At 36.8% G+C, this 21,288-nt stretch overlaps 1 protein-coding gene across 4 annotated transcripts in view; it reads right to left on the bottom strand.

Moving 5' to 3' along the window:
• TBC1D8B (TBC1 domain family member 8B) overlaps positions 1–20,983 on the bottom strand; it is a 64,835-nt gene extending 43,852 nt beyond the window's left edge. For all 4 annotated transcript variants that reach the window (XM_035287712.3, XM_078362304.1, XM_078362303.1 and 1 more), the window contains exons 1-5: positions 20,698–20,983; positions 7,218–7,328; positions 5,048–5,166; positions 3,852–4,077; positions 1,489–1,729 (exon numbers count right to left, since the gene is read on the bottom strand). In XM_035287712.3, the coding sequence (XP_035143603.1) occupies positions 1,489–1,729; positions 3,852–4,077; positions 5,048–5,166; positions 7,218–7,328; positions 20,698–20,827 (827 nt within the window). In that variant the 5' untranslated portion in view covers positions 20,828–20,983. The remainder of the gene's footprint in view (positions 1–1,488; positions 1,730–3,851; positions 4,078–5,047; positions 5,167–7,217; positions 7,329–20,697) is intronic.
• Positions 20,984–21,288: the final 305 nt, after the last annotated feature.

The raw sequence follows: 21,288 nt of genomic DNA, 5'->3' as shown, positions 1-21,288 counted from the left end.
AGAACACTGTGTGATGTTCAGACCTATTTTGCAAATATTTTTAAATTCATGCATTAAAAAGCCTAGAAGGATATACACTAAACTTAACTATCATTACTATGTTTCTGTATTGTTTAAACTATAAAAGAAATACATATTTATAAAAACAATAAGCAGAGCAATAAAGATATTACATTTTATAAAAAAGCAATTTGGAGACTACGTCCCAGTAAGTTAGTGTTTTTTTTTTTTAACTTACTAAAAAAAATGATGTAGATATATACGATTTTTAATGGGTTCTCCTAAAAATACACACAGACAAAAATGGATTCACTATATCTTAATTAAATACAGATTTGGTGATGGGTAACTCATTGATAAGCCTTTTAGTCTATATTTTAAGGGAAATAAAATGGCAAAACAGTTTATGTTTATGGTTGCCAATCAAGGAATGAAATTCAAAAGAAATGCCTAGCTATAATATACAAAAAGGATTCTTAATCCTTATAGAATTCTATTTATAAATCATGCATAGTGAGACCTAATTTTGGTAATGAAGTGTCAAAAATTTATCTTGCTGATCTAACTTCCAGAAAAACAGGGAGGCTCAAAAACAAATCCTTATGTACATAAATTTTAGGAATAGTTCAGGAACAGGCAAGAGGAACAACTGTACACAGTCAGGGCTGTGTAGTGACCATATAACCTTCTAGGTCACTTGTTTTGGTTTATCTATAGGACTTTGGCTTAGGTTCCTCTTACACTTTCCCATATACTCTATACCTTCATCCTCTTTGCCAGAAGCTGCTTTCACTTGCTATTTCTGGATCCTCTCCTCTCCTTTTCCCCTTTGGCATGCTCATTTTAGTCAACTGTTTGGAATGTTTAGCAGGATAAAAGATATCTGGTCAGTTTCAACACACCAAATATAATGGCAACCAGCTATCAGACAAGTACTTCTGAAGGAGGCACTAATAATGAGTAATATTTACCTCATATTTTATATTTTACAAAGTGGTTTCACAATATTGTGCTCATTCCCCATAAGTGTCCTTTGAGGTAGAAATGACAGATGAGGAAACTGAGGTCCTGAGAGATTATGACTTGTCTAAGAGTTATTCTATTTTCATTCTAAAGTCCACGCTCCACTGACTCCACGAACTTGCCTCTTCATTTAAAAAAAAAGTTTTCTATAAGTAACACAGTATGTTTAACCATTTTATACCCAAACTGTCTAGACTATTCATAGAGAAATTTAGAGTTAGACTAACCACACACAAAAATCTCTGCATTTCTAAAAGTATTCCAGGACAAGTCCTATCTGAATCAAAAACAATAATACTTCTCAAACCTAACTTGTATTATTTCTTAAAAGAAATAATAGAAACATGATCAACTCCAAAAAAAACCTATCATATAACATAGAAGAGTTAACTTTTAATGCTAAGCAATACTATCATTCTTATGGTCAAACAATACTTTGAAAAGTAAAAATTAAACTTTGAATACCTTTTGGTGATTTGTAGAGGATTATAAAGGACTGGGTCATTATCAAATGTTTCCTTATCAAAAAGTCTTCTAATGGCATAGTTTGCCAGCTGTTCCATAAGAAGGTATGTTTTGTTAATATGCAAAAACATTGAAAAGTAGTGATTCTCTCCTTGGGAACACACATGAATACTCTCTGTCAGTATGACATTTGAAGTCTTTTCAAGTTTTGAGACTTCATCCCAGGAGATAATGAGTTTTACTGCAAATAAGAGGTATAAGCAGGTATGATTAAATTCTAATACTGATTTATGTTCATTAATCAGGTATTTTGAAACAATAGTTAACCCCTTGAAAAATATTATAAACAGCTAAAATAGTTTAGAGTTCAAGATTAGTTAAAATTTCAAAGCATCATCATGAACGTGCAAGAATTGGTGATTGCAGGAAGAAATCTAATTTTAAATAATTTCTTTTGAGATAGTCTCACTCTACTGCTCAGACTGGAGTGAAGTGACGTGATCATGGCTTACTGCAGCCTTGACCTCCCAGGCTTGAGTGATCCTTGTATCCCAAGTAGTCCCCTCAAGTAGCTGGGACTACAGACATGTGCACCATGCCCAGCTAATTTAAAAATTGTTTTGTAGAGACAGAGTCTCACTATATTGCCCAGGCTGGTCTTGAACTCCTGGGCTCAAGTGATCCTACTGCCTTGGCCTCCCAAAGTGCTAGAATTATAGTCTTGAGCCACTGTATCCAATTCAGTTTTAAGTAAGACAGTGTGGTGATTCCTCAAGGATCTGTAACCAGAAATACCATTTGACCCAGCAATCCCATTACTGCGTATATACCCAAAGGATTAAAATCGATCTGTTATAAAGACACATGCACACATATGTTCATTGTGGCACTGTTTACAATATCAAAGACTTGGAACCAACCCAAATGCCCATCAAAGATAGACTGGATAAAGAAAATGTGGCACATATACACCATGGAATACTATGCAGCCATCAAAACGATGAGTTCATGTCCTTTGCACGGACATGGATGAATCTGGAAACCATCATTCTCAGCAAAATGACACAAGAACAGAAAACCAAACACCACATGTTCTCACTCATAAGTAGATGTTGAACAATGAGAACACATGGACACAGGGAGGGGAACATCACACACTGGCGTCTGTTGGGGGATAGGGGGCCAGGGAAGGGATAACAGGGAGTAGGGAGGGATAACACTAGGAGAAATACCTAATGTAGGTGACAGGGGGATGGAGGCAGCAAACCACCATGGCAAGTGTATACCTACGTAACAATCCTGCAAGATTTGCACGTGTACCCCAGAACTTAAAGTAAAATTTAAAAAATGAAAAAAATTATATATACGTGTGTGTGTGTGTGTGTGAATTCCAAAAGGAAAGAATAAATAGAAAGCCTTTCTTTAAAAGTTTCTACATCTACATTAAAATACATAAAATCTCCCAACTCCAACTTTACAATTCTAAGTTGTAACATAACCAGGAATGTATGACTAGCTACTAATATAAATAATAATTTTTAAAAAAATGATTCTAATTTGGTATTTAAATCTATTTCTTTATATAATTACATAATTATGTAACTACCAATGTAAAAGCTGTTTGTATGCATGCTATCAATAGTACTGTTTGAGCAGGGTGCAGTGGCTCACGCCTGTAATCCCAGCACTTTGGGAGGCTGAGGCGGGGGGATCATGAGGTTAAGAGATCAAGACTATCCTGGTCAACATGGTGAAACCCTGTCTCTACTAAAAAATACAAAACTTAGCTGCACGTGGTGGAGCACACCATTAGTCTCAGCTACTTGGGAGGCTGAGGCAGGAGAATTGCTTGAATCCAGGAGGTGGAGGTTACAGTGAGCTGAGATCGCACTACTGCACTCCAGCCGGGCACCTGGCGACAAAACAAGACTCTGTCTCAAAAAAATAAAAATAAAAAATAGTACTGTTTGATTCTTCTTTGTGGCTACAAAGTGAGATGTGGGCCATTAGTTACTATGGCCACTATATTTAAATTGTACGTTTAAAACGGATTAAAACACAGACTAAAGCAAGTAGATAGTTTATAACATGGAATTGAAAACAGTTATACGCTAGATCATCATCATCATTTAACACTGACTCACTTCCCACAATATGCAAGGCATTCTATATACACTTCTAATGGTTTTATGTTAAGCAACCAGTCTTAAAAGGATTATATCCCTAGATGAAATAAACTTTTTATTGTACAGTTTAATTACCTTTAGTATCAATCCTATTATTTTATTTATAACTTAACACCATTAGAGTTGATAGGTCATACAGCAAGTTCAAGTCTATGGTAAGCAATAGAAACCACTTACTTTCTGATCCCAACAAAAAAGAATAGAAGCTCAGAAAGTTGGTGCTAAGGTAAAGCCAACCCTGACAAGGAACCCGTCCTTTCCAATAACTGCATGAATAATAGGTCACTAACTTCTCCTGCTCTGGTAAACCAAAACATTTTTCAAATTTCAAAAGGGCTTCTCGAAATTTCTCAGGATCATCTTCTTTTGCAAAAGAATGTTTTCCCTCTTCAGCAATTAATCCCTAAAGGAGAAAAAATTTTTTCTGAAAATTCATCATCACCTACCAACAAAAATATATTTCATACATTCAAATGGTTGAATACAACTGTACAGTCAGCCCCCCATATCCATGGGTTCCTCATCCATGGAGTCAACCAACCAGGGATTGAAAATATTTGGGAAAAAAATTCTACCGAGTTCCAAAAAGCAAAACTTGAATTTGCCATTCACTGAGTACTATGCAGAGTCCACTCAAATGTAGTGATGCATATGCATTGTATTTGGAATGAGTAATCTAGAGATGACTTTAGGTATATAGAGAGATGTACATAGGTTATATGCAAATACTATGCCATTTTACATTAAGAGACTTTAACATCTGTGAAGTTTGGTATCTACAGCGGGGGCCAGAACCAAACCCCATGGATACCTAGGGACGACTGTATATATCTATACAGGTACATATATCATATGTGTGTACATACATAATTCTCTTAGGACAAAGGCAAGTAGATGTTCTTCAGTTTTGTACTTTGGTTTTCCCTAATGCCTCACAAGGAGCTACTACAAATACAGGTGCTAGATATCTTTCTTTGACTAAACAAAGGGTTTACTCAACTGAAAACTCAAGAGATATTGAAATGAAAATATCCCTAAGAGCACTCACAAGGGCACCAAAGACAATGAAAGGGGAAAAAGGTAAATCTAGGCCATGTGAAAATATATAAAATTCTGTAAATAAGATGTCAGTAACTGATACCTAAAGAATAACCAGTATGTGTTAAGAGAATATTTCAATATCTATCAATCTCCTCCTGTGCTAAAGATTTTACAGTTTTCTTTGGCACATTGATTCTGAAATTCATATGTGTGTTTCTATCAATCCTGAAAGGTGCCAGTGAAACAATGACCTTCCATGCAAACTTTGATCTTCATATATGAGGGTCACAGACTTTGGTATTCCACCTACAAGATATATCCATGCCACTTACTCTTATTTTTCCTTGTACAAAATTAGTAATATCTTCATTTGAATCAAATACAGATAAGGTCTTCATAATATTTTGTTCCAACCAATCCCAGTGCTTGGTTATTTCTTCTCTGTTGGCTCCTGATTAATAACACAAGAAAATAAAACACTCAAGGAAAACCCCACAACACAACTGCTCTTGTTACTTAAAAGCTTAGTTTAAAAAGAAATAAAATTTTCACTTTAAAAAATGATGGTCATAAAGGAATAAAAAGATTACATTTATTCTCTACTTTATCCCTATATATGGGCATGAACAGTATTTCTCATTATAAATAGAAATAATAAAACATTTAATGAAAGCTGAGTAAAATAAATTCAGCTCATGAGAAAATACATAAAATTCTCAAAATAAGATGCTAGTAACTAGTGGCTAAAGAATAACCAGCATCTTTTAAGAGAATATGTAGAGTACCAGAAAATACATAATGCATAATTCAATCCTTGGTCTCTAAATAATGCAATTGGTACCGTGTCTACAATATGTGTGGCTGAAAACAGCATGTATGTAATAATCCTAAACATGCTAAGTAAATGTAGATTTCAACTGTGGCCACTCTACTTGTTTCAGAAGCCATGAAACCTTTGTTCAGAGTCACCCTATTCATCAAAAGACCTAATAAACTTACAGAAATTTCATAAAGGAGGTTAGAAATTCTGTAGCAAGGTTAAGCCCATGTGACCTGCTGAATCAGTGTTAGGAGGCTTGCTGAGGGTGAGATGAAATATTATTAGCCCTACTTGCTTTGGCTTGAAGAATATTTCAGTATCTATCAACATCCTCCTATTACTCACATACCTTTAAAGTCTTTTCAGCACTGTGGATTATATAAATTTCAAAAGAAACATGTGGACTTTTTAGTATATTTTTAAATATATGAAGACTGGCATATTAAAAATTTTGTTGACATTGCAAATGGCCTATTTCCTACAATCCAATTAGAATTTTATTCATGTTACTAAGTCACCATACCAAGAATAATAACTTTAATGATCCATAAATAAAAGCCATGGGGAAATGTTAAGGCCTTAAGTTTGTTTCTTTTGGTATAAGGGAGCTTCATTAGTAGGTAACTACTATATTTCTGCATCAGATTAATTTAGGGAAATAGGTTATACAATCATCTTTTTTAAAAATAATTTTTACTAACAAAAGTTGAGGTTACAGAATTCTCGTGAGGTCAGCAGGTATAATGTCATCCTCGTTTTGGTTAAATTACATTCAATTTAAGAGAGCCAGGAGAAAAGATTCACTGGCAACTCTAAAAGAAATTTAGGGAGAAATATAAAAAGCAAGCCACATATCCTAAAAAATTACATGCTCTATGTTCACACGTATGAATGTTCCAGAAACTTATGTACTTTTGTTCTTTTTTTTTAAAAGTATAATATATCTACTTAAAAACAGAGGGGGAAAAGACAGAAAGGCAGTTTTTCAATACCAAAAGGCTAGAAATCTGGGATTCTAATTTAGACATTATAATGGCATCACAAAAGGAAGTAAGAAATTGTCGATGCAGATTTTTAAAAATTCATTTTGACTTGCTTTATTAGGAAGAATTATCCTAATTCCTTTGCTACACATAAGTGGAAGCATCTAAACCACCCTGGCATGAATGAATATGTAACATTAACTGTAAGACATTCCTTCATATTTCAAGGATATGATGCTTTTTCTGAGAAGGTGGGTATGTGAATAAAAAAGGTTTAATTTTCCAGGCTTATACTTCCTTAGGGGACAACTTTTATGTTTTGTGCTCACAGATAACTTCAGATTCTTCTCATCTGAGTTACTAGAAATGAAACAATTTATTTCATAGGGAAGTACCCATCTTCCCAGTAGTTGGATAAAGCAGAAGTTAAATAAAGGAGTCATATAGCAGTAACAGTGAGCAAAATCTGTTCAGAATTAGCCCTGCTAGACCACATGCCCTCACACCAATGGATTAAAAAAAATCTAATAACCCAGATCCTTTAAAAATAAAAATAGATCTTGATATTCTCTCAAAGTCAAGTTGCACATGTAACTTGTTTTTAAATCTCAAAACAACTACAGAGCATAGATAAATATAAATACTCAGCTTTTTAGTATCCTTATTTAATTTTAATTATGTTTTAAAAATCATACTTACCACATGCAATTGACAAGTAAACTTGAGAATCTGGGGTCTGGTGTAGGATGCGAAATGGAGCTACTTTAGCAGTAGAGTCTAAGACTGAATCAAGAGTCCCAACCAGAAGCCCTGTTGTAATAGAAAGATTGTTGAAATAAGGACTTTACAAGAGATAAATCAAATCACTTCATATAACAAACTAATAAATTTATTTTACAATGTTCTAGCCCAAAGAGTCCTTACAGAGATTTTTCTTAAAGGAAAAATGTATTTGGGATGAAGAGATTACAGTATGCCAATGTGAGTAGTATCTGAGAAAATTATCTTTTCAATAAAAGTTAAATCAGCTTCAATTGTCCAAGTCTCAAAATACATCTGCAGAACTTATATATCTCGTTCATAAGGTTGTATATATAGTAGATAAGAATGTAGGATCTAGTGCTATAGACTAACTAGGTTTAAATTCTGGCTCTGTCACTTGCTTGTGTCAACTTGAGCAAGTTAAAGTACCCTTTCTGTATCCTCATTTGCAAAATAAGGTTAAAACAAGAGCCTAATATAAAGGGCTGTTACAAAAAATAAATGAGTTATTATATTTAACACACTTAGAACAATGGTTAGCTACAATATAACACCCAATATTAGTTAATAATATTATAATTTAAGAAAACTTTAGATATTTAAGCAAGATAAAACCTTGATTAAATAAAATGCTTCTGTAGAGGGATTTTCTTTTCAACAATTCTTAATTCCTCAATTAGGAATTCAAGACTCTTGATCAATTAGTTTCAGTTTAATCATCTAATTACATTTCCTAGAACAAAGTTCACTGTTTTCTGAAACAACCAGCTAATTTTTCCCGTAGGGTCTTTGCTAAGCAATTATCATTTTACCTAGAAATGCTAATGAAGAAAAGAAATGCTAATGAAAGTTTTCTAGCCCAATCTAGCTAATCTGAATTCCACATTTTCTTCAAGACCCGCTTCCCCTATGAAATCCCCAATGGCAATTGCAAGCAATAATACTTTCCCTTTTCTCTGAATACTCATAGCACCAAAGTCTATACAGGTTGAGTATCCCTTATATGAAATGCTTGTTACCAGAAGTGTTTCGGATTTCAGATTTTTTCAGGTTTTGAATTAAGTGCATATGCATACTGAGATATCTTGGGGATGGGACCCTGGTTTGAACATGAAACATTTGTTTCATATATACCTTATATATATAGTCTGAAGATAATTTTATACAATATTTTAAATAATTTTATGCATGAAACAAAGTTATGACTGCATTTTGACCTGTCACATGAGGTTAGTTGTGGAAATTTCTCATTTGTGGCATCATGTCAGCAATCAATGTTTTGGAGTGTAGAATATTTCAGATTTTTCATTTTCAGATTAATGATGTTCAACTCATACTACACAACCTAGCATATATTAGGCTGGTTTTTATAACTACTTTCTAAGAGTTTCATGTATACGAATACAAATTTTGTCTCCTTATCTAGATTATTTGTCCTCTGAGGTCAATAACCATGTCTTTTATCTCTGTGTTTATATCCATAACTTTCAACATATTGCTGGGAACAATAAGGATACAGTTTGTTGATTTAACTCTATCAATGGGATGGCTGGAATATATAAATTGACCTTTCTTTTCTGGTAGCTCTGATTGGTTGATTGTTGGTTTTGCTTTATGAGGCTTTTCCCTTTAATTTAGCATACAGATATTTAAGAAAAATTTAAATCAATTATAAATCAGGCTTTTCGCATTCTTCCTATCTTTACCCACATAAAAAGAGTTAAGATTTTAAGCAAGATTTGATGAGAATATAGATAGGTTGGCAGATGTGAGGTTAGGAAGTTATATGCATGGAAGTAGTAAATTAGAAGAGTAGGAGATAAGACAAAGACTTAAAGAGCTGAAAGGAAAGGGTAGGAGAGTAGATATAGAAATTGATAAAAAGTAAGAACCAGGGTCACAAACGCAGCATAGTATCAATTAGCAATTTGTCAGAGGATTTTGATAGTGAAGGCAAAATTCAAGAAAGATTTTGGCAATGGTCATATGTGCAGATTACAGAGGTAAGAAGTTATCTGATATGAATAAAAAGTTAGGATATGAATTGAAGTTTTTAAAAAATAGAAATGAAAAACCTGACAAATATTATGAAAGAGGACATACTGGGGAAAAGAGAATGGGAATGAGGACAAGAGAAACAGGAAATAATTTTACTTCAACTAATGAGGGAATTATTGATGGGTTTGGAGATAAAAGGAAAAATAATTATATCACTTTTAGCACTGAAATAGTGACTATGAGAATGTTTTTAATTTGAAGACAGAAATGTGGAAATACTCAAAAAAAAAAAGAGGATAAAAGAGTAGTAGCAACAGACAACCAAAAGAGCTAACTATCTCTCTCAGAATTAAGTACATAAATGTGTGTGAATATAAATAAAAATAATAACTTGTCATATTTGTTAAAATAAAGGGATTATAATTTCAAATGAAGGCATTCTATTGAATACAGGACAGCTTTAGCAGGCAATAGATAAAGATAAAAGATAACTATCTTTTTGAAGACATTGTTTAAAGATTAACAGTGGCTATGTTTTGTGAGAGGAGTCGTCAAAATCACTGACAAGAAAGGTCACTTTTTGGCAGCAGAAATCTTCACAAGATTATAAGTGCCTTGCACTATGTAGAAAGGAAATTGCTCAGTTTTGGTAAGTGAAATCAGGCAATTAGTATAAAGCTATGCAACAAATAATTTGGAAGCTAGTGATAAACTACATTTGTAGTCACTTGGGGAACTCTTCCAGCTCATTAAGCTGTAATCATCATCAAGTCCCTGCAAGTCATTCAGAAATTAATATGTACCAATTTCTGGGTTCTAAATACTCCCTCCTGGAGTATTTTAAAGTAAATTCTAGACATTGTGTCATTTCATCCATAAATAATCCAGTATCTTTTAGTTTATTTTAAAAGGTCCTCAGAGTCCGGGCTTGGTGGCTCATGCCTTGTAATCCCAGCACTTTGGGAGGCCAAGGTGGGTGGATCACCTGAGGCCAGGAGTTCAAGACCAGCCTGACCAATATGGTGAAGCCCTGTCTCTACTAAAACTACAAAAATTAGCCAGGCATGGTGGCATACAGGATTAGGTCCCTGTAATCCTGGCTACTCGGGAGGCTGAAGTAGACTTGAACAGGGAGGTGGAGGTTGCAGTGAGCTGAGATCATGCCACTGCACTCCTGCCTGGGCAAGAGAGCAAGACTCCATCTCAAAAGCAAAATAAAAATAAAAATAAAATGTCTTCAGTTGAATCTAACATGCAGCCAGTATTGAGAACACTGATCTATGGTATTAACTGTCCATTCCAATTTTTAGACAGCTGCAAATTTGATAAACATTTCTTGTTTGTATTAGGTCAATGGTAATGATAAATAGGGAGGGCAATGGGCTGAGTGCTAGAGGAAAGACCATTAAAACAGCCACAGCTTGAAAATGGTACTCATTATCAATGTGCCAGTTTAGTACACAAACTAAAGTGTATTTTAGTTTGACAAATGGCTCTTTCTGTTTGTAAATGGGATTGAGGGCACTGTGTAAGGGCACACTGCTCTAGCTGCAGAAGAGTCATGTAATGAACTTCCAAACCAGATTTATTTCCATTCTAAGTATAATTACAAACAAGATTTATTTCCATTCTAAGTAAAATGTTCAATTATAAATTTTGTCCATGGCAATGATTGCTGGAACCTTCCACAGATTCTGTATCTTGTCATGAGTTGTCATGCATACAAAGTCAAACAAGTACACCTTTACTGAACTTTTTATAATCTCAGCTTCATTAAATGCTAATGAACAAACTAATTAGTAAACTGCCAATACACTTACCAGGAAATACATTCAAATAAGAGAAAGTAGTGTGCTCAATAAAGGCTGTGGATTTTCCTGATTCTACTAGTTTGCTACCAGATCTAAGTCTTTAAAATGAGACTAAGAATACTTATTTTGGAATAATTCAGTAGCCACACCTGGCATTTTGAAAGTTGCCAACTTTATACTAAGAGCTTTGGAAAACAGTTAATAAAAATAATTCTTCTTTTGGACTGTTTTCCCTCTCCCTGTATTCTCTTAAAGACACTTACTTGAAAACTGGATATATATAAGCACTCATTTCCTTCTCTAACTGAAATCATTTTCCCATTAAAGGATTTAGAATTTTTTGCGGATATCACCAACAACAGATTACAATGTCTTGTGAGAAAAAATAAATTATTAATCAAACCCAGCTATATTTCTAAATATTGAAACAGGAAAATATGAGACTTGGTACTATATTTACAGCCACTTCTTACTCGTCAAGACTTAACTCACCAATGGACAAAAAGAGTAACCCTCAGAAAAGCAAAGAAATTGCAACATCTGAAGTTCTAAGTACAAAACAGTAAGCAAGTATGACAGCGAATGAATAAACTCGTATACACTGTAGCACTTTTAAACATTTTTTAGAAGAACTAAACCAGGCCCATCATTTTGGTTAGTCTAAAACGAGAGGGCAACTACTAGTACAATAATAATCAGAAAATGTGTTTACACCTTGTTTTATTTATTTACTTATTTATTTAGAGACAAGGTCTCACTCTGTTGCCCTGCCTGAAGTGTAGTACTGCAATCTCAGCTCACTGCAGTTTGCACATCCCTGGCTCAAACAATCTCCCACCCACCCCAGCCTTCTGTGTAGCTGAGACTACAGGCCCACACCACCACATCCGGCTAATTTTGTTTATTTTTTTGTAGACATGATGTCTTACTAGGTGGTCAAGGCTAGTTTCCAACTCCTGGGCTCAAGCATTTCACCTGCCTTGGCCTCCCAAAGTGCTGAGATTACAGGCATGGGTCACTGTGCCCAGCCCTATACCTTGTTTTCAAACTTTGCTTCTTTATAGTGTAGTAAGGGAGGGGAAAAGGGGCAAATCACACTGTGTATTCCTCTCTCTCCCTGGAATATTTTGTTCTCTGAAACCAAGTAAAAAACTACCTTTAAAGATCTCTTTGCATAAGAAAGGCAGCCTTGGAGATTTTGAGAAATAAAGCATGGCCAATGTCATTACTTTTCAGTCTTTTTTTTTTTCATTAGAATGAAATCTACTTGATAGCAAATATTAGTTTTTTGCTTAGGTATGCAGTCAATAATCTTTCCATTGCTACGAAAAAAAAGGGGAGGTAACACTAATAATCCTTCATTTTCGAAGTCTTCTATAATGTTGCCCTTTCTCATTCAGAGATCTTTAAAGGTAATTTGTTACTTGATTTCACAGGGACCAAGATGTTCCAGGGAGGGAGGGGAGCACACAATGTGATCTGCCCTCTCTAGGGGTTGCCCTATGTGCTCTTCTTTTCAATACGCCAGAATGTTCATTTATTTGGCTTATAATTTGAAACACTTCTAGTGGATATCTGATAGATTACTGACAATTTGCCTAATTTTATCATACTTAATTGTTCTGGCTCACAGCAGGATGGAATATCTTGTGGAATTTTTGTTATACATAGGCTGTTTTATGTCCACTGAAAGAGCAGTGGACACAGAAAACAAAGGTTTAATTCTTATGTCCATTTAATTCTCTATCTCTGGTTTTCCTCTGGTATAGATTAAAACATTGCTTTTCCTAGTCGCTAAGTGCATCATATTTTGAGTCTCATATTTTCAACTCCATGTAAATGAATCTAGAATATTTACTGTGCTCCCAACAACTGTTATTTTTTGCTTTTGCATTATCACATTATTCCTCCCACTTAAAATGCCCCCCCCCCCACCGCCACTTCTACCAAACCACCTCCCAGATATTGTTAGTGCTCATAAATGGATGATTTAATTCAAAACAATCCAAACTGGTTTCTGGCAAGATACTTCACAGATGACATGCTGGAACTTTGCCACCAGTATACCACCTATTATTAATCACTGCTTTTAGGAAATCTTTGTGTCTTTAACAGGATTTTGGATAAGCATACTTTATAAGGCAGCTGGCCTTGGAAAATTGCTTTGGGGGTTTCCCTGCATTATGGAGATTTACAAGCCAACAGAACAAGCTGCTATTATTACTGACTATACTAGCAATTGTATTTGTTTGCTTACTTATCAACTGTCTGACCCATCACATTATAAACTCTGAAAGGTTGGAACTATTCCTGTCATTTTTTTTTTTGAGATGAGTCTCACTCTTGTCACCCAGGCTGGAGTGCAGTGGTGTGACATCGGCTCACTACAATCTCCGCCTCATGGGTTCAAGCAATTCTCCTGCCTCAGCCTCCTGAGTAGCTGAGATTACAGGTGTGTGCCAAGACACCCAGCTAAGTTTTGTATTTTTAGTAAAGATGGGGTTTCACCATGTTGGCCAGGCTGGTGTCAAACCCCTGACCTCAGGTGATCTGCCCGCCTCGGCCTCACAAAGGGCTGGGATTACAGACGTGAGACACCACACCTGGCTGAACTATTCCTGTCTTATTCACCACTGTATACTCAACACCCAGGACAAGGGCCAGTTACCACCCTATTTCTCTGCTTCCCTTCAGAGAAAAGCTCCTAGAAAAAATTGTATGTATTCACTCTGTTCCCATATCTGTTTGGTTCATATACTCTAATACTACAAGTCTCTGCTCATAGCTCACCCTAAGAGGCCTTCCCAGATCAATTTCTCTAACATACCAACTCCCCCCATCTCTATCATAATACCTTACTTTATTTTTCTTCATACTGCTTATCACCACCAGTCATATCATATATTATTTGTTTATTTGCCTCCCCCAACTGGAGTATTAGCCCCATGAGAGTAGAAACTGTGTTTTTTTTTTCATTGCTTTATCTCCAGCACTTAAAACAGTGCATGGTTTTTAAAATGCACTCAGTAAATATCTGTTGAATGAAAGTATTGCATACCATTACATTTAGGATTTACTCTTAACTTTTGTGCTCGGATAGCAGTAGCAAAGGTGGAAAACTGGGCAAACATTCTAACATAAAGCAATATAAAATCTGTCATAGCTCTACAGCAATGTGGCAAACATTATGCCTTTTATTTTTTAAAATATTTTTAAATCTCACTGTGCTGTCCAGGCTGGCCTTGAACTCCTGGGCTCAAGCAATCCTCCCACCCCAGTTTCCTAAGTAGCTGGAACTACAGGTGTGCACCACTGTACCTGGCTGCTTTTTATTTTTATTTTTAGCTTAACTTATAGCCATAAGCCTTCCACAATTGTTCATAAACAGCACGAGTTTTCACCATTTGAATAATTATTTCAAGTATTGTTTTGAAAAATACTACTAAGGTAACCAAAGTTATTTATACTCTTTATCACCACTCAGTAAGACAAGTGATGCTGTTATTTGTGGATGTACTGTTTGAACACTTCTAGGTTTTGGGCGATGACAGATCAAAAGGAAATGATGTCATGATAAGTTATTCTAATTCTTGTGCATTACTCTGATTATAAACCCTAAATGCATAATCACTATCATACTCAAATTCTTCAATTATTAACTATCAGTGTTTTGCTTTTGTAGTGATATCATTGCATATCAGATATAATCTATGTTAGCACTCAAAATCAATTTCTATATACGACGACATGGGGAAAGTAATGACTAGGGAAAAATGGCATAAATATATAGCCCCCTTTGGTCTTCAGGCCCAGAAAATGGCATTTTAACGTCTTTCTCCTTCATTAATAGCTAAATGTCAAGTATTTGTATAGTTGCTCACAAGTTTCAAAACTCATTTGACCTACATAAAAAGGCTGTGAGGTAGAGAAGACAAACTTTATCCCAATTTTATGGATGAGGAAACTAAGGCTTTATAAAATAATTATAGCTGAATAGAGACATAAAACTATCAAAAAATCAAGGAAGATAAAAGAAGCAGGGTTAATGGGCAAGTGGAATCACTGAACTTGGTGGTAAATTCATATATTTGTGAATGTTGGCTTGTAGTTGGTTTATTTATTGATTATTATTATTTGAGATGGAGTCTCCCCGTGTTATCCAGGCTGGAGTGCGGTGGCATGATCTCGACTCAGTGCAGCCTCTGCCTCTTGGCTTCCAGTGATTCTCCTGCCTCAGCCTCACCAGTACCTGAGACTACAGGCACCCACCACCATGCTGGGCTAATTTTTGTATTTTTAGTAGAGATGCTGTTTCAACATGTTGGCCAGGCTGGTCTCAAACTCCTGACCTCAAGTGATCTGCCCACTTCGGCCTCCCAAAGTGCTGGGATTCCAGGTGTGAGCCACTGTGACCAACCTGATTTGTTTGTTTGTTTATTTATTTATTTATCCCATAGGGCAATACCTAGGGAGGACAAATCACACTGTATTCCTCTTCCCAATCACAATGTATTCTTTTCCCTCCCTGGAATATTTTGTTCTCTGAAATAAAGTAAAAAAAATTACCTTTAAAGATCTCTTTGAATAAGAAAGGGCAATCTTGTAGGAGATTTTGAGAAATAAAGGATGGTCAATGTCATGCCTTTTCAGTCTTTTTTTTTTCATTAGAATGAAATCTACTTGACAGCAAATATTAGTTTTCCACTTAGGTATAGAGCCAATAATCTATCCACCATTAAAAAAATGGTGGGGGGTAACACTGATCATCCTTCATTACTCAAAACCTCCTACAAAGTTGTTCTTTCTCATTCAGAGATCTTTAAAAGTAATTTTTAACTTGATTTCACAGGGACGAAGATGTTCCAGAGAGGGAAGGGAGCACATAGTGTGATCTGCCCTCTCTAGGGGTTGCCCTATGGGATTTTCTTTATAATAAGCCAAAATGTTAACTTATTAATTGTGTGTGTGTGTGTGTGTGTGTGTGTGTGTGTGTGTGTGTGTGTATGGGGGGGTAGATCCTTCCTTATCTAAAATGAAATGCCATGCTTACCATTTGGGCACCCTCAACTCAGTAGAGAGTTACTTAGAAGGCCAATATTTTTTATCAGATGCCTCCTTCGTAAGCATGAAATGCAGGGATATTTTGCTAATAAATATCTAATGTGAACATTTTCAGAGTTGGACTCCTGGAGTCTGGGGTGGGGAAATAGGAGAGAGAGGCTTTATAATTTCAAGGGATGGTCATTAAGAGGTTTTTAAAAGGCTACCTTATTGTTTATTATGTATGTGTTTATGACAAATTGTTTACACAGTGATTTGCAGAGTCCATATAAATATAAAATAAAAAGCTTATTTCAAACATTATCATATTCTAGTTTTTACAGATGATTTAATTTCAAAGTAATGGTACCAAGATGAAAAAGGAAATAAGAAACAGAATGTCTAAAAATCCTCCATTTTAATAAGTTTTATTTCCTAGCTTTGTTCTATACCATACAAAGAAGATATACTGAGGGAGCATATCAATCTAACACCCAAGAACCTGCTTACACTATTCAGATATGAAAAATTCAAAAGTAAAATACTCTAAAAACTACATAAATGAAGGCTTCCTGATTGGCAGATCTTCCTAAATCCCATATTCTAGAGTACTAAGTAGAATGTAGCCCCATAGCTCCACTCATGTAGTAGTTCCCATCTGCCAAGCAAAGCAAATTGATTTGTGCTTAACAAGACAAATATGCATAAAGTAGTTTTAACTCTATAAAACCAGGTACTAAATGTAGGTGCCATGGAAAAGTCATTATTAGCTAGGAGAAGCAAGGGATAACATAAGGGGGACCATAAAATCCAGAAGGGTGAATTATTCTCTAAATGAAGGAAAATCATTTTACCTATAAAATAGCCTCTGTATAACAAAAATTTCCACAAGATAGTCCATCCTGCTGTGAACCACAAGATAGTCCATCTTACCTAATCTTACTTAAATTAAGTAAGATAAAGTTTGGCAAATGGTCAGTAATTTATCAGTAATTTGAAACACTAGAAGTGTTTCAAAAATTTAGAAGGGGTACCTCAGAATTTGAACTTCCAAACTCATCTCTTGTTTTAATAATCCTAGGGTTCTCTTGTTAGAAAAAAAATGGAGTTAATTAACTGTATCAAGTCCACACTTAGAGTCATTATATTGCTGGTGATTACCGCCAATTATCACATGGCAAAGAAATGAAATCTTAAAGTATAACCATTAACATTTCTAGATGATCATTATCATTTCTTCATTAAGCAAAATGCATAAACTAATCTTTTAAAGGGATAGCACGTAACACTGGATTTTAGCAAATAAAATGGACAAAGGCAAGCTTATGCTGGCATACAGTCAAGCTCCTGTGAGAGCTAATCCAAATGTGGATTTGTGGTAAAGCACAGCAAAGCTTTTGGCTTTACGATTTTAAGTAAGAATACAGTAATTGAGCAGCTACGACAATCAGCACACACTTTCGCTCTGGACCAAAAAGAACCAAGCAAACCCTAAACACACCTCTTTGTTCCTTTCTGATCCATTTTGTTTTAATTTACATGGAATTACACCATTAGCTCTCAAGCGGTAATTTCAAGCATTTTGTCAATACCACAGGTAAAATAATCATGGAATGATATAAATTGACCACTAAATGAATTGGGATATCACTAGTCGCAACATGTATGTGTGGTAGAAATCTTATTTTTTCAGACAAATTCCTCTTATTCTAGAGGTATGTGGACTAGTATGTGGAGTGGGTAGGATAGAGGTAAACTGGTGTAGTTTGTCCACGCTTTAAGAAGAAAGCATGTCAGGCTGGATAAGGTGGCTCATGCCTGTAATTCCAATCCCAGCAGTTTGGGAGACCAAGGTGGGAGGATCTTAAGGCCAGGAGTTCAAGACCATACCTGGGCAACATAGCCTGTATCTCAAAAATAAATAAATAAATTAGCCAGGCTTAGTGGCTTGTACCTGAAGTCCTAGCTACTCTGGAGGCTGAGGTGGGAAGATCACTTGAGCCCAGGAGTTCCAGGCTACTGTGAGCTATAATCACATCACTATTGCTGCCCTCCCGCCTGGGCAACAGAGTGAGAGACCCTGTCTCTAAAAAAAAAAAAGGCCGGGGGTGGCGGTGGCTCAAGCCTGTAATCCCACCACTTTGGGCGGCCGAGGCAGGCAGAACACGAGGTCAAGAGATCGAGACCATCCTGGCCAACATGGTGAAACCCCATCTCTACTAAAAATACAAAATCAATTAGCTGGGCATGGTGGCGTGCGCCTGTAATCCCAGCTACCCGGGAGGCTGAGGCAGGAGAACTGCTTGAACCCGGAAGGCGGAGGTTGCAGTGAGCTGAGATTGCGCTACTGCACTCCAGCCTGGTGCCTGGTAACAGAGTTAGACTTTGTCTCAAAAAAGAAAAAGAAAGAAAGAAAGAAAAAAAAAGGATGTCAAATGAAAAATTAAACACAGAAAACAAGGAGTGATTGTTTAAAGGAAACTTGCAACAAGTTAAGAACCATGTAATACTACATTACGGTAATTTGATTTTCAAGAATTTGATTTACTCACTTATTTTAAAGGAATACAGTTTTATTATGAGGAACCAAAATAAATTATAAGACTATTCCTGAGGCTGTAACACAGGACTATAAAATCTATTTTATTTTATTTTTTGAGACAGAGTCTCCCTCTGTTTCCCAGGCTGGAGTGCAGTGGCCCTGTTATGGCTTACTGTAGGCTTGACCTCCCAGGCTCAAGCCATCCTCCCACTTCTCTTGAGTAGCTGGGGCCACATGGCTGACTAATTTTTGTATTTTTTGTAGAGATAGGGTTTCACCATGTTGTCCAGGCTGGTCTTGAACTCCTGGTCTTAAGCGATCCACCTGTCTCAGCCTACCACAGTGCTGGAATTACAGGTCTAAACCACCGTGCCTGGCCTGAAATCTATTTTAAATATGTCCTGACCTATTCTGAATGGACTCAAGTGGATAATTTATGTCACTGGGTAATTATGAACATTGATTCTAAAATTTTTATCTAGAAAATATCTGCACCTATTAAATGGAAAGACTCTTCCGCAAAATAGCATTTGTAATTTTTAAAAATTAGAAAATGATAAAATGTCGAATTTAACAGGACAATTTTTGTTGCCATATTTTCAAAAGGGCCCTTTTAGAAACTGGATAAGATTAATAGGTCTAGCAAAAATTTAGAAAATGTCCTGTAGAACCTCAGAATTCTCTGCACCCTGTGAGTATCTTGAAAATGAAATAACAGCATGTGTTTATCACCAACTTAATGACATACATTGATTTGGCACTATTATCTTTCATTTTATCCTCTGAACTCTGTGAGGTAGGCACCATTTTCCAAGAGAAAAAAAGCAAGTTCATCTCCTCCATGAATTATAACTTCACTGGTTTACTAGTTGGTCTTCTTTTCCCCTTAGCCCATCCCACCCTTCTTTTCCAGATTATAAGCACTGCAAAGTCAAGGAACTGAATCTTGTGAACCTTGTGGCACACAGTAGGTGCTAAAGGTTGAGTAAATGAAAGAATTTGAGGAATGTCATCCAACAAGTAAGAGAGTAGGATGGGGCTAAAATGCTGGTTTTCGGGACTCTTCCCTCTTTCATTACATCAGGCTGTCTGATGCTGTTTGGTACACCACTTCAAGGTTACATTGCCAAATTAGATGATTAGAAACGGAGCTCTTGTTTTCCCAACGTCCAACACTTTAAATGTCCCTACCCAAGATGAGTGGTCTCAAAATAATGTCGTTTGGAACTTTTAAACACTTGGCCAAAAACCAGTTTTTAAGAATTGGGGACAGGGTGGGTTAGACAGGAAGAGTTAAACTCTTCCTGTAACCATCTGGCTTACAATCACAGCTTTGAATGAAGGGGCAGCACCAGTCACTCAAGAGATTAATTTATTACGATGTTGTTAACAGCCTTTGAGAGGAGAGCCCAAAGATTGCAAACTTGGAGACAAAGTCAAAGATGCTAAACTGGGAGAGATCAGCAATTCTGAGCCTACCCCTCCACCTCCCCTGACTCCAGTTCTCCCTCCTCCCTAATTTCTCTTTTGAAGTCTATTTCTCAGGATGTGATTGGGGCGTCTCCCTTTCTCCTCACCATCCCCTCATCCCCACTCCACCCCACCCCCCACACACTTAAACTCCCCACGGTGCTGATGATCGGTATGCGTTTTGTGAAAAAATTAAGTTCACAACTTCGAACTGGCCCCTGTCACCAGCCTAAATGCGACCTGTCTAGGTCTAACACTCGTCATCACTCCCCATCCCCCATGGGAAGCGACAAGGCAGGTACCCGTTTCTTCCTTGGGCTCAGAGAGAACAGCACTCCTCCATTCCCCTTGTCCCAACTAAAGAGCAACTCGTTGTCCAGTGAGACATTCTCAGGACTTGGAGGTGGTGGCGGAAAAGTGGTGTCGGGAGAAGAAACCCAGTCCCTCCGCCCACCGTTTAGGGTCGGGAAACGGGTAGCGACTAACTGTTCTCCTTACCACCTTTTAAGTAACAGCGAACACAGCCCAGAGGCAGGTAGGGGTGGCCACAGCTTACCAGTGAGCCCCCCTCCGCCTTCCTCCTCGTAGCCCCGACGCCGCTGCAGCACGAAGTAGTCGTTGGACCTTTCCATCAGCCACAGCTTCAGCGCATTTTTCAGAAGCACTTCCTCAGGCTTCAGCCACATCGCGAACTTTGTGTCTCCCCCGGGAGGAGCGACCTAGATGCCCTCCTCACCTCACCCTCAACCCGTCTCTTCCCCTCTACTACTCCTCCCACCAAATCTTCCTCAGGCGACAGCAGCTCGGGTTCAGGTTTTCCACACTTCCCCCAACCCTCCCTTATCTCCCACGTAGGCAGAGAGATTGCCAATTCCCTCCCACAGCGCTACCGCCAGACTGGGAAATAGTCCCGCTTCTTTACCTCTTGGGAGTTGTAGTTTCCTATACGCTTTTCTGTGCTCAGGCGACTGGAACATGGGACTACGTTTCCCACAATACACTGGGGTGAGACTGGGTGGGGACGCTTTCAAAGCGGGTCCCCGCCAACAGTTAAGTGTGTTTTGACTATCTGAAGTTTAAAGCGTTTTATGGATCAAATAAGTGAGTTCCAGGTGTAAAGGTGCTTCTCTTTATCGTTTTACAGCTG

This window comes from Callithrix jacchus, chromosome X, assembly GCF_049354715.1.
Source record: "Callithrix jacchus isolate 240 chromosome X, calJac240_pri, whole genome shotgun sequence".
In the NCBI taxonomy this organism is placed as follows: domain Eukaryota; kingdom Metazoa; phylum Chordata; class Mammalia; order Primates; family Cebidae; genus Callithrix; species Callithrix jacchus.
Note: the sequence above shows the minus strand (reverse complement) of the source record. Positions and strands in the feature narration are given on the sequence as shown.